Genomic DNA, 12,957 nt, shown 5'->3' with positions numbered 1-12,957 from the left:
CAGTTAATTACAGCCGTCATATCTGCACGTGTTGTGGCGAATTCATGAGCTTTGGTTCAAGTGTTCAAAATCTGGTTCAGGTCTCAGAAGAAATCTTTCAGAGTCTAAGTTTCAGGTCTCAGGAGAAATAACTTTATTGACAAACAATAAAGTGAGAAGCCGGCTGGCCATCCGGACATCTGATCTTATAATGGTCTGCACTCATGTTTTATACCTTTTTTCTCACCACTTGGTGTCCAATTACCTCACTTAGTGTCCAATTAGCGTTCATATAGTTATCTTTTTCTTTTTCTTTTTGCTCCTCCTCGTCACTTCGCCACGATTAGAAACACCTGCATTAATGTCCAATTGCTATTGGTGGCCATACTGGCGCATGTGCTTTTCTGACAATGACTTTGCATATGGTTTTTGGGTACTTTTCCATCCCTATCCTCATTCAACCTTTTTCCCAGTTTTTCTGTCTTGTCCTCACACGACTCTTATCCTCACATGCACTTTTGACATGTCCTGTGTTTCCCATCATTCTTTGTTTTCTCTTTCTCCCTTAGTTGTAGGCCTCCCTTATCCTAGGCCTAGTTCCTTCAATGTTTGTATCATGCATTTGGACTCATGTATGAGACAGATATAATTCTCCAACATAGACTCATGTATAAAATTCTCCAACACATCCCCCCTTTGGGACTAATTCTAGTCCCACCTTCAACTATTTTCCCAGAATGTATCTTCATGACTAGGTCACTCTTCTTTCTTAACCTATTCTATATGGTCAATATAGACCATCCATCTTTTACCAAATTGACCTCATCACCAAGGTACACCCTGGAGGAAGAATGAGACCAAACATCTCCGCCCCCGCTTGGCTAGAGCGGAGTAAAAGATCTCACCTTCCTGTCAGACCATCATTTTAAGGGATGTGTTACTTCAAACATCAAGCTTTCAATCAAACTTTAAATACATTCAACTCATCTTGTTGTATTAACTTGGAGCTTTAATATCTGTCCATCGGTGCCAGAGGAACTGCGCAGGCGCTTCCGGTGGCCTGGAGTGCTATCTGGGTTGCTCCATCGTTGCCAGAGGTGCCCTAGTCTCGCCTAGGGCGCTATCTGGTGTTGGAGCTGACAGCGGGTTTTTAAACCACCAGTTGAGTCAGCTCATGTTTCTTCAACAGTCAACAACCGCGCTTGCAAATAATTCCTCTTTTGCACTATAACTATATACATGTTCCAATGGTTCAATGCATGTAATTTCCAAACTTCTAACTTGTTACAGGATATATTCAAAATATAAAAGTAAAAAGTGAATAAAGTGATTATTAGTAATAAAAACATTCTTATCTTTTCCCTTTATGTCTGGTTGCATTACCTCGTACCACGGGCAATGACCTGCTTTAAACCTTCTAGCGTCCCCTCTCATTCACATATTCATATTTGTGACAGTTAGTGTGATTATATGCAAAAATATTCTCAATAGGATTATTTAGGCATAATATCCAGGAAGATTATATGAGTAAAATATTTTCAGGAAAAGGGCCCTTATAAAAAGAATAAAGAAATACAAAAATCCCTCTAACTAACTCCCTACTCTACCCACATTCTAATTATTCTGTCTATTTTTAGCCCAAAATAAAATACACAGTGGGGCTATCTCCCTCTCTTACCAAAAACAGAGTCATACATGTATTAAAAGTAATTAGGTACCCTTTTCCTTATTTTTCCATCCAGACCCTTACAAAAAGTCATCCAGCTCATCCATGCCTGGGCCAATTGGATGCATTTCTGAGTTGGTGCCTCCAATATCAACTCCCGATCGTTTTACTGACACATTGGTCATCTGCTTGGCAGCTGCGTTGGCTAGCATGGATCTGAGAAAAGGCACAACACAACAGAACAACAAAAGAAAACACAAAACACAAAAGAAAAATAACAACAGCCACAGCTTAATGAACCATTCATTCCAGGACCCAAATATAGAGTCAAACCAGTATCCAATGTGTCTGTTTCTCCCCGCATTTTCAGTGATCTCTTGTCTCAGGTCCTTCAGCTTCTTCATGGCCCTAGTAAAAGCTCCATCAGAGGCTGTATTATTTGGAATAAAGGTGCAACAGTCAATTCCAAACATCACACATACCCCTCCTTTTTCTGCCAGTAGCATTATTATATTAACCTGAGGGTGCTTTTGCTTTCGTTTGAGGGTGCTTAGCACCACCTAGCACCGCTGTAGAACCGGACCTGTCTTTTGTGCGGCGCCCCCCTTCCGTTTTGCACCCAACCAGGCACCTATGCCACAGGCTGCCCTGCTCAGCTCCTGGAGGGCCACAATCCTGCAGAGTTTTTTTCTAACACGCACACATTTAGTTTTAAAATAAATAATCCTGAAGGACTTGATTAGCTTGATCAAGTGTGTTTAATTAGGGTTTAAGCTAAACTAAACTACAGGACTGTGGCCTCCAGGAACTGAATTTGAAACATATGCACTGGATCAATTAAATGGGACACATTTTTAATTTACTGGTAATCTTTAGCTAAATAATAGATAGTAGTTGTACATGTTGGCAAATCAACAAAGCGCATAACCTATGTACATGCAAACAAGTTGTTGTTTTTTTAGCACTTCTATGTGCGTCTCAGTAACAGAATACCTAGAACCCTGAATCATCTGGATATCAGTTCCTCAAAATTATGTGAAAGTGCATGTTTTTTAAGGAACATGATTTCATAAATGATAAACATTTATGAAATCTTGTTCCTTAAAAACATCCACATCAGCACTTTACATTTTATGCAAAAATAAACTGTGTGAGATACATTTAAACCAGCCCACACTTTTTTGTTGTTGCTTGAACTCAATAAGATCTACCAACTAAAGAAAACACAGTTTCTTTAAAAAAATAAATAAATTACAAATGCTTGGTGGGACTACTGCATGTATCCCTACATGGAATTAATATTCTAATTAGTTTAATAATAATGTTCAATGTTGATATCATTCAGTTTTAACACTAAACTCAAAACAGCTACAGCACAATAGATTACAATAGCCAGGGCATTTACATTATATTCTAATGACTTGCACTGAATGAAATCAGACAGTTTTGTATAATACGGGCAGTAGCTGCTGACGGCTATAGTCTCGAACAGGTCTCCAGATTGTCATCATTAGTAATCCAAATTCTACCTTTAAACCTACCCATAACCATTTCTTTAAACTACGTGCAGTTATGAAGAAAAACCTAACAGACAGACAAGTGTAATAACCACAATAATTTAATTCTTGCAAAAATGTAAAAAACGGTACAAAAAGTAATATAAAAATTATGTGTTTGTCCTCTTTGGCAGTATGATAGTTTTGTATGAGGTACAGAGCAAAATTTAAGTAGTTAATCCATAAAACTCTCCATGATCCGACTTCACTCCGTGAATGGCGCACATTTCCCAATTTCAAATATTGACTGAAACACGGCTGTGACGAAGCAGGCGAGAGCCAATGAGCGATTGATATCACTGCAGTAAAACATGTAATAAATTCATTTTTGGAATTTGAATTCATTGTAACGAGTGTGGGATTTGACGTTTACGGTCGCTGCTGATAATGGAGATGAAGATAAACAGCTGAATCTGGATCTGTTCCTCACAAACATATGGATTCTAAAGATTTGGCGAGCAGCGAACAGTGATATCCAGTTGTCCATTAAAAGATATTATTTATTGACTATTATGGCATGTTTATTTCACTCTTTGTTCAGATTATCATAGTTTTAAAAATGTAATCTTTTTTTTTTTTTTTTTTTTATCTGGAAAAGGAATGTATACTATTCAACAATATTATTGATGTGATTGCACTGACACAATTGGATGGGAACTGAACTGAGCTGGATGATGACATCACTGTTTTTCTGCAGAACTGCTTTATAGATGAAATTAACTTTTTTTGAATTGATGATTAACTGACTTCAGCTGAAAAAGGACACATTTCTTTTAGAGCTGCTGTACAGCTGAAATGAACTGTTTGCATCAAATCATTTTTACTGTTATCATTATAAAGCTGCTTTGATCTGTATTGTATAAAGCACTATATAAATAAAGGTGACGACTTGAATGTTAAATGTTGTGCAACAATTTACAACGTGTTCTACTGCAAGTTTGCTATATGTATATCAAATGTGAAGTGAGATGCAGTAAACACAAGGTTAATTACAAATTACAAGGAAGTAATGTCAAACTTTTCCTATGTCTATGTGTGTGTGTACTAATGTATGGCCACCATCTCCACCCATAATGTATAGTTTCAGAGCCCTATAAAAGGCCATCTTCTGCCTTGTCAGAGAGAAAACGACTGCTGTGTTGCTGGTGAATTCTCAGGGTTTATAAGACTATACAAGAATAGTGAGTATATCATTTAAAGCTTTATTTAGCTGATGTTTTTTCAGCAATAGTGGGGCAATTAAAATGCTTAATGTCATTATAATTGGGAATGTGACAGCAGTAGATTAAATTAATCCATGCAGCCTTTTTAAATTAAATAACATAATGATCTGCACACTAACAAATGTGCATAAATACAAAATCAGTATGAGGGTGAAAAATCAGGATTATTTCACATTTCCATACATCACCATCTGTACCATTCAAATAATTTTTCAAATGGAGGAGTTTAAGTGGCAATAGCTGTATTATGGCCATTTAATATTATTTATAATAATATTATTATTTAAAAGTCACCTTAATTATTGTTAAAAGAAACTAAACTATTTCATATGTTTATATTTCAATGACAGCAATTAAAAGATTCAATTGTTTAGCAGCTTTTAACTTTTAAGGTGAAACACTTATATTTAGCTTAACGTCGTTTTTTAAAAAACTTTTGCCTATTAGTCCAGGTTTAGTCTAGGTTTGTATTCACTTGAGCTTGACATGTGTAATGTTGGCGTTTTTTCACATTTACTGTTTTTTTGCCTGTGATTATTATTATTATTTTTTTTTTTTTTTTTTTGAAGTTACTGATTTGCTATTTTGATTAACTGATTAACTCTACTGTTTTATAGATGAGTTCATCCAAACTCCAGGAAAGGTATGTAATCCTGCTCAGATTCCTATGATTGAAGCAGTGCACTTCATTACATATATTGCTACATTACTTATAAAATTAAAGTCTATGACAAAATTGATCATTCTGAGAATAACTGCTCAAAATGAACATTAGACTAAATTGTATGCAAATAAAGAATATATGAAATCCAAATATATTGAATAGCAGTGTGTGATGATGTTCATGGTCTGTGTGATCGCTGCAACAGTGAGGTGAGAATCGAACACTCTCTGAATAAGAATGAGGAGATGTTTAGAGTCAGCAGGAGAAACACTGTTCAACAAAGCCTGCAGAAACTTGGCATACGCTGCAGTGTGGTAAAACATCTTATACTTTATATATCTGCCTGGCTATACCTTCTTGAAATAACCTACTAAATGGTTTTGTAGCTGCTTAACATCAAATGTTTGCAAAATTAAACTGTGTGTGTTTCAGGATGAGGTGCCAAACATTGCATTACTGGGTTCTGGAGGAGGAGAAAGAGCCATGGTGGGTTTGCTGGGATCCCTGGTTCAGCTCGATAAAGCAGGTCTTCTGGACTGTGTCCTTTATCTAAGTGGAGTCTCTGGATCTACCTGGTACGAACCCTGAGAAAGAACACACAAAGACACACGCACGCACGCACGCACACACACACACACACACACACACAGAGAGAGATGTGGTGAATGTCAAAAATTACAGCAGTATGTTGTTCCTCTGAAGGTGTATGGCCTCCTTATACAAGGAACCAGACTGGTCCACCAAACTAGATGATGTGAAAGACAAGATCATCCAGAGACTCAGCGGTCCTGCAGTCAGCTGGGGAGATGCATCAGCCAAACTGAAGAAATATTACGATGAGAAAGACATCTTCAGCTTGACTGACTTCTGGGCAGCGATGGTCGTCACAGATTATGTGAAAGAGGTCTGTAATTATTCATAACACAGCTTTCATGACTTACATGTCTTATTTATGAGGTGGTCACATTCAGGTAAACAAGTTATGTGTTGAATATTTTAATAGATTGTAATATGAGTATTTAATAGCAACAATATTGTAACATTGTTTAGATTACAAATCTACCTGTCATCCTCTGGTATAGGAAACATACATGCAAAAAATCTAAATATGGGATCTATAATCTAATTTTATAATATAAGATTATAGATTTTAGTTTGTGCACTTATAGGTCGCTAAACAAATAAATAAGTGAACTGTAAAAGAATACCTGAATGAAATTGTGGTGAAATTTACTCAAACATGTTCTCTTTTTGTAAAGTCCATAGTACCCTTTTGGTTCTGGCAGAACCCATAATATCCTGTTGTGAACTCAAGGAACCTCAGTATATTTCAAGTGTCTCAAAGCCTTTTCTTTATGATGTGGTCACTGGAGGAACTGTTGACCGTTTTAGAGTTCTTGCAGGAACATTTTATAAGTTCTTCAGAGATGTTCCTCTTCAGAGGCTTCCACCAGTGTGGCAATCTGAGGAACCCAAAATGACATTTTTTCCTTTTTACAGTGAAAGCCTTTACTATACATACTTTTCTTAATAATGTTCTAATTGTCTATGTCTCCACTACAATAACGTTCTCTATAGATAGATGAACAACCATTCACAAAGTATTGGAACCAGCAGAGTAAAGACGCGCTTCCTATCTACACAGTGATCGACAAGCAATGCAAACAGAAACAGGAAGGAGGTCTGTGTGTTTGTGTGAAAGAAAGACAGAGTTGATGTGCTTGTGTCAGCTGTTATATAGACGTGTTTCTGTCTGCAGACCCCTGGTTCGAGTTCACTCCACATGAAGCAGGTTATTCTCTCATTGGAGCGTTTGTGGGAGTCTCCAAATTTGGGAGTTCGTTTGAAGGAGGCTCCATGATCAAGAAGCAGCCTGAAATTGACATGCTGTACCTGCAAGGTAACAAACTAAATAGATCTATAGTTTCTGTGATCAGCTGGTGATCAGGTCTGTATAGTTGCTCATTTCCAAGTCAAAACAATAACATTATGAGTAGAAATGTTAAAAAATTGTTTAGACATCAATTTCAAATGCACATTAGAGAGGAGTTTTCTCATGTTCAATATATTATTAAAAAAAAAAAAAAAAAGAAAAGAAAACATTTGCTAATTTAGTAATTGCTCAAAACATCTCAAACATCTCAAAACAGGACCATATTGCCTCACTAATAGGGAAAATCCTACCTATAGGGCAAGAAGCCACCTGGGGTAAACCTATCCCTATCATCTGATTTTTGTAGAATATCTAAAATACATGTGATACTTTTAATGATTTATTTCTTTAAATGTATGTCATTCATGTAAAATACTAAATCAAATATTCCATGTAAATGTATATATTTTGACAAAATAGTTAAATAGTCGAATAATGTCAGACCAATTAAATAGCTAACGGAATAGCCTCTTACACCAAAGATCTTACACTAAATAATATTTGTTACCTGTTGTGGGGTGGTGCCAGGTCTCAGAGAGGCGTTCATTTAAAGAATGTTTAGATGAAAAGTCAAGCATAATTATTCAATAAATATTTAGAAATTAGATTTCTTACTCCACCTTACCTAATCTGATCACAGCAAACTGTTATACTGTATATAGCCTACATATTTTATAAAAAAAAAAAAATGATAGGCTTTTGTTCTTTTTATTTTAATCATCCTGTTTGTTGCTGATATTGTGTGTTTTCTGCAGGTCTGTGTGGCAGCGCTTTAGCTGATGGAGACGAGATTAAGAAACTCCTCTGGCAAAAGATAAAAGGTGCAGCTGCAATTGTTCTGAAGAATCAGTTCTGCCTAAAACTGACAGTCAAATCATTGTCATATGAACTCTGTTTTTTTTTTTTCTTCAGATTTCTTTTATCGTTTAAGATCCCTTGAGGGAATGGGGAAAGGTAATTTATTTATTGATAAGTAATGTGGTAAAATATTTGATGAAACATTTTTCATTGTTTTCATGTTTGTTCACTGTGTGTTTTCTATAGAAGATCCAGACTCCGACAAGTGTTTACAGGTGCTCTTGGACCTTGTGGACATGAATCTCTATGTTTTGGATGGCAAAGATCCTTCTGTTCTTGAGGAATGCATCAGAGCAACAGTGAACGGTAAACCTTTTTAAAGCTAGAATTTAAATATAAGGGTTTAATTTTTTGCAGAGACACAAACAAACAAAGAAAGGTTATTGAACATTTCCACTGTTATTGCCCAACAAATATATTTAATACTGATGCCAATGAAAATGAAAATGGGGGACAGACGTACAATCTGTTCAGTGGGTTATACTGTCAGTGTCAGATCACGTCTAATATCCACAGTGCATATTTTTCAAGAGTTTTTGTCCTTTTGTTTTGTCGGCTGAATGATTGACACAAAGTGCACAACAATACAACCCATTGTCTGGAGAGTATGTCCCTCATAGCAAGTTCAAGTCAAATTAAATATGTAATCTACTGTAGGTAAGTCACAACAGGAACCTGCTGTTTATTGACACTTATTTAAGAATAATCCATTTTTATTTTTTAAAGACTATTTCAATTCAAATAGGCCCTATATGTTTAAAATGAATTGTAGATATTATTACGAGACAGATATTTAATGGCTTTTCAGCAAAATTTTATAAATATTATGAAAAACAAACAATTCAACAGCGAAAATTGTAATGGCAACATGCAAAAAAATCAGCCCTGTGTCTAAGGTTTTAATTTGTGCAATAAATTAAAATTCGGGTTGATTCGAACCCCTGCACAGTTGGTCAGAACTGTGTAAAGACATCGAGTTGAGGAAATTCACTCTCCAGACTCCAGAATCTCTTTCAGTGAGTTTACTGATGATAGTTCAAATGCAAATATGTGTGTTTTTTATATGCACGCACACTATATTACATCAGTAAGCTCAAGATGCTGCCAACAAACATGAGATGAAGCTGATTAATCTGGAAAACTGGAATTATATGTTGTCAGATAAGAATAACTCAGTTATATTCTTCTGTTTTTACAGACCTCGCTGGAGGCAAAAGTCAGCTGATTTTTCCAGTGGGGAAACTGGATATCACTGATAAAAAAGCTGCAAAACGGTATATGAAGCTTTTCACCTTGGATGTATGCAACAATTTGAGTGTTCGGTTCAGTTTCTGGCCGTTCGGTAGGTTGAACTGATACTTTCTACACTTTCCCCAACAAAACGTTTTTATCATTTAAATAGCCGTAACTGAGCTTCTAGTTTGAGCCAGTGTGATTTACTGCCTAATGCCTAAACTTTCTCATACTAGTACCCTAGAGTGGTAATATATAATTTATCTTGAGAACCGCTAAACACATTGTAGTGAAGAAAAAAACCTGCATTTGTTCTCTTTTGGTTAACATTTTTATTTTCCTTGCCATATTATTAGATAGAGCGAGGGCTACTTATTAGTTTCATTGCATTAGCATAAGGATTGTTGTGGCAAGCTATAAAAACAAGTGTGTGAGGAATACAGGTAAAGAGAGAATACATATTTTCTTTCTTGGTGCTTTACATGTTTATCAGTAAAATAATTATCGGACTGATTCAAAACGTGAGTCTGAATAATTCAATAAAAGAACCAGAGTTAATTTGTTAATTTGAGTGTTGTTCATGAATCGGACTACACAGGTCACGCTGTACATTTGTTTTGTGTTCAGTCCACAAGGAGTCACCTAGGGTTGATATGCGAAACACTTGTTGTGTGTCATGTCTGAAATATGTAATTACAGTGGTGCTTTTTGATATTCTTAAAATATTTTTCCTATTTCTGGTATGGCACAAACGCACCAACATTCACACATTCTGCGATATCCCCATTTGAAAACCGTTGCTATAAACAAATCTTTTAATTTCCAAGAACTTTTTATTTTCTTTACAAAACCTATGTACTAGTTATCTATGTACTAGTTCTTTAAAGCTAAAACAAAAACAAAACACTTATAGTCCCTTATAGTCAAGTCAAGAAAGTCACAAAGAACCATTTAAGGAACCAAAGAACCACTGAAGAAACTTTATTTTAAAGAGTGTATTTGTTGTACAGGTCTTTGCTACAGCATTTTGAGATGCATGGTTCAGTGGATTTGGGGCAGGAGATATGACTTCCTCTACAAAATTAAAGGTGAGAAGAGACTTGCTGATTACTGGCAATTCAATGTGAATAATAAACATGACTCAGTGTGACTCATTTGTGATCTCTCACTCATAAACTGTCAGATGAAGCAGTGCCCGCCCCTCTACTGGAAAGTGAGACAAGAGACTATGAAGACGCTGGACTGTTGCTCAACTCACCCTATTTCTCAGTGCTGAGAAAAGAGAGAAACATTAACCTCATCATTTCCCTGGATTTCAGTGATGGTGATCCTTTCACGGTATTATATATACTTCTCTCTAACATAATAATGCACACATCCTCTCATATCAGCTAATTTAAAGGAATAGTTATCCTAGAAATGTAAATTCAATCATCATTCTCTCACCCTCATGTTCCAAACCCATATGACTTTCATAAAAAAAAAAATGCTTTATATCATTTTGACTGGGGGAAAAAAACAAGAAACCCATTTAAATATGTTTTAATTTCACCATCTTTATATAAAGAAAATCTAATACCCGGAGAGAGCTATCCGTTAGCATTCCCATTCATCTGAGTGTCAGTTTCTCGGCTGACACATGAACCCCTGGAAGTACTTCCACTTTTAATAAAGTGATTTGCAATGCTTTTCCTCTGCAGACAGTGAAGGACACTGCCAAGATGTGCAAGGAACGAAACATCCCTTTCCCTGAGGTCATCATTCCTAATGGAGACTCAGAGAAACCGAAGGACTTCTATGTGTTCAAAGGCCAAAACGGTCCAACCGTGATTCACATCCCTCTCTTTAATGTGGTCAACTGTGGAGGCAAGTTATGATCTTACAATATCTGAATAAAACTGAAATATCAACTGTGTTCTGATTTAAGTGTGTTATTGTTTCTTCAGATAAAATTGAGGACTGGAGGAAGAGATATGCCACGTTTCAAGGTGCTTACAGCGCTGAGATGATCACTGATCTAATGGAGGTCGCTGGAAAAAACATCACAAATAATAAAGCAAAAGTGGTGGAAGAGATTCGTGCGATCATTGGGCAAAAAAGATCCAGGCGCTAACATGACTAAATTTAACACTGTGCTACTTAATACACAACTTATAACAATCTAAATACAGACTAAACTGAACTACATAGATGATTTAACAATAAATTGCGTTTCATTTCTTTTTCTCTCTTTAATAATCACTTAAAAGTGATAGATATTATTACTTTTTCTGCAAAATGTGATCAGTGTGTCATTACAAGATAATCAGAGGTTGGTAAAGTTTGTGCTTCATTTCTGTTTAATGTTAAAAAAAATTCTGCATGTTTTAATCTGTTTCTCCATGATTGACCTTTATTAACAGCTGATCATTAATAAGAAAATCAGCAAAAAATTGTATTAGATACTTTGACAAATATTGTATTCTTGTCAGTTATTGTTTCTGTTCCAATTAATTAATAAAGTGCTCTTGAAAAATAAGGTTTTGTCCTGGTCATTTGTTACCATAGCAAACAGCACAAATGCTCACTAAACTGGTAGTTGTGGTCCTGGATGCTGATTGGTCAATCCAGAGCTCCAGCCATACTAAACACATTAGCTACTATAAAGTAATAACCCTTTATCACTTAATGATTTTAGACACATTTGAAATGGGTGGTCAATTAGAAATGTCTGACATAGACCTAAACAGAGTTCAGAACTAGAACGGCTGTTTACAGTTATTTACTGCACTGTTTAAAAAAAAGTGTCATTTTACAAGTAATGGTAATTTTTTTTTTACAGAATTTTACCGTTTTGTCATTATACAGTGAAATGCCTATTATACATATATTTGCTGTAATTTAAAAGTCCACTATTCAATTTACAGGCAATTGCTTGTATTTTGGTTTTAAATCAATTTTATGTTTTTTAAAAGAAAATTGACTGTATTTTTACAGAGTTATGTGTAATTCTTTCTGTGAAATTAGAAAACAAAGAAAAGAAGGTATAACTGCAGAAATCATTCAGCAGTCATTCAACATGTTTTCCTTGAAAATCATTAAGCATGCGGGGGTTAAAGTGAGGTTTTTTTAAGGTTAAATGATAGTATTTTTTACATACAGTAGGCTACATACAGTATTGAATTATTATGTATTGTATAGTCCAGGGGCGGACTAGGCCCAAAACTGGCCCTGGACTTTCTGGCCCACAGCAGCCCACCACATCCCACATCATAACACATTGGCACATTAATGTGCAGAATAATTTTTAACACCAATTATAGCATAAAAAATAACACAATACAAAAATAAATGCTATTTAAACATTTATTTTAAGTAACAACATATATAAGGTCATATTTGTATTTTCGCGCCAAATGTATAATATGTTAATTTGAAGCATTTCACAGCATCTACCTCTAATGATTTTTTTTTAACACGTAACTTTTCAGCTCCACCTTTTCTTTTCTTCCCCTTTTCATCCATGGACAATTATAATAATTATATAAATTATTATAAAATAATTATCTGCTCAGAGAAATTCGATGTAACAGATCAATCTCTCTCTCTCAGTTTAAGCCTGGGACACACCAAGCCGACGGTCGGCTGTCCGGCAGTTTTTGTGCGTCGGCCGACTAAGTTTTCTCAGTGTGTTCCGCACCGTCGGCTGAAATTGGTCCTCGTCGGCTTTTTTTCGGCCGATTCGACATGTTGAATCGGCGTCGCGCCTTCGGTGAAAGAGGGAACTCTGATTGGCTGTTCAGCTTAGTGAACGAGTCAGTGCACGATAATAATAGCAAAACAGCGAGCAAAGAAGGCAAAACGGT

General features: G+C 35.7%; 1 protein-coding gene across 1 annotated transcript; it reads left to right on the top strand.

The window, feature by feature from the left end:
- Positions 1-4,282: 4,282 nt before the first annotated feature.
- LOC311293505 (cytosolic phospholipase A2 gamma-like) lies at positions 4,283-11,630 on the top strand. The gene is made up of 15 exons (XM_084413852.1): positions 4,283-4,382; positions 5,042-5,067; positions 5,294-5,402; positions 5,521-5,663; positions 5,791-5,992; positions 6,667-6,769; positions 6,848-6,988; positions 7,777-7,842; positions 7,934-7,975; positions 8,066-8,185; positions 9,078-9,221; positions 10,123-10,200; positions 10,296-10,450; positions 10,813-10,978; positions 11,059-11,630. The coding sequence occupies exons 2-15, from the start codon at positions 5,042-5,044 to the stop codon at positions 11,223-11,225; spliced, it is 1,662 nt and encodes a 553-aa protein (XP_084269978.1). The 5' UTR covers positions 4,283-4,382; the 3' UTR covers positions 11,226-11,630.
- Positions 11,631-12,957: the final 1,327 nt, after the last annotated feature.

The sequence above is a fragment of the Rutilus rutilus genome (genome assembly GCF_951802725.1).
Source record: "Rutilus rutilus genome assembly, chromosome: 7".
Classification (NCBI taxonomy): domain Eukaryota; kingdom Metazoa; phylum Chordata; class Actinopteri; order Cypriniformes; family Leuciscidae; genus Rutilus; species Rutilus rutilus.
The sequence above is the reverse complement of the archived record's forward strand: the minus strand, read 5'-3'. Positions and strand labels throughout refer to the sequence as shown.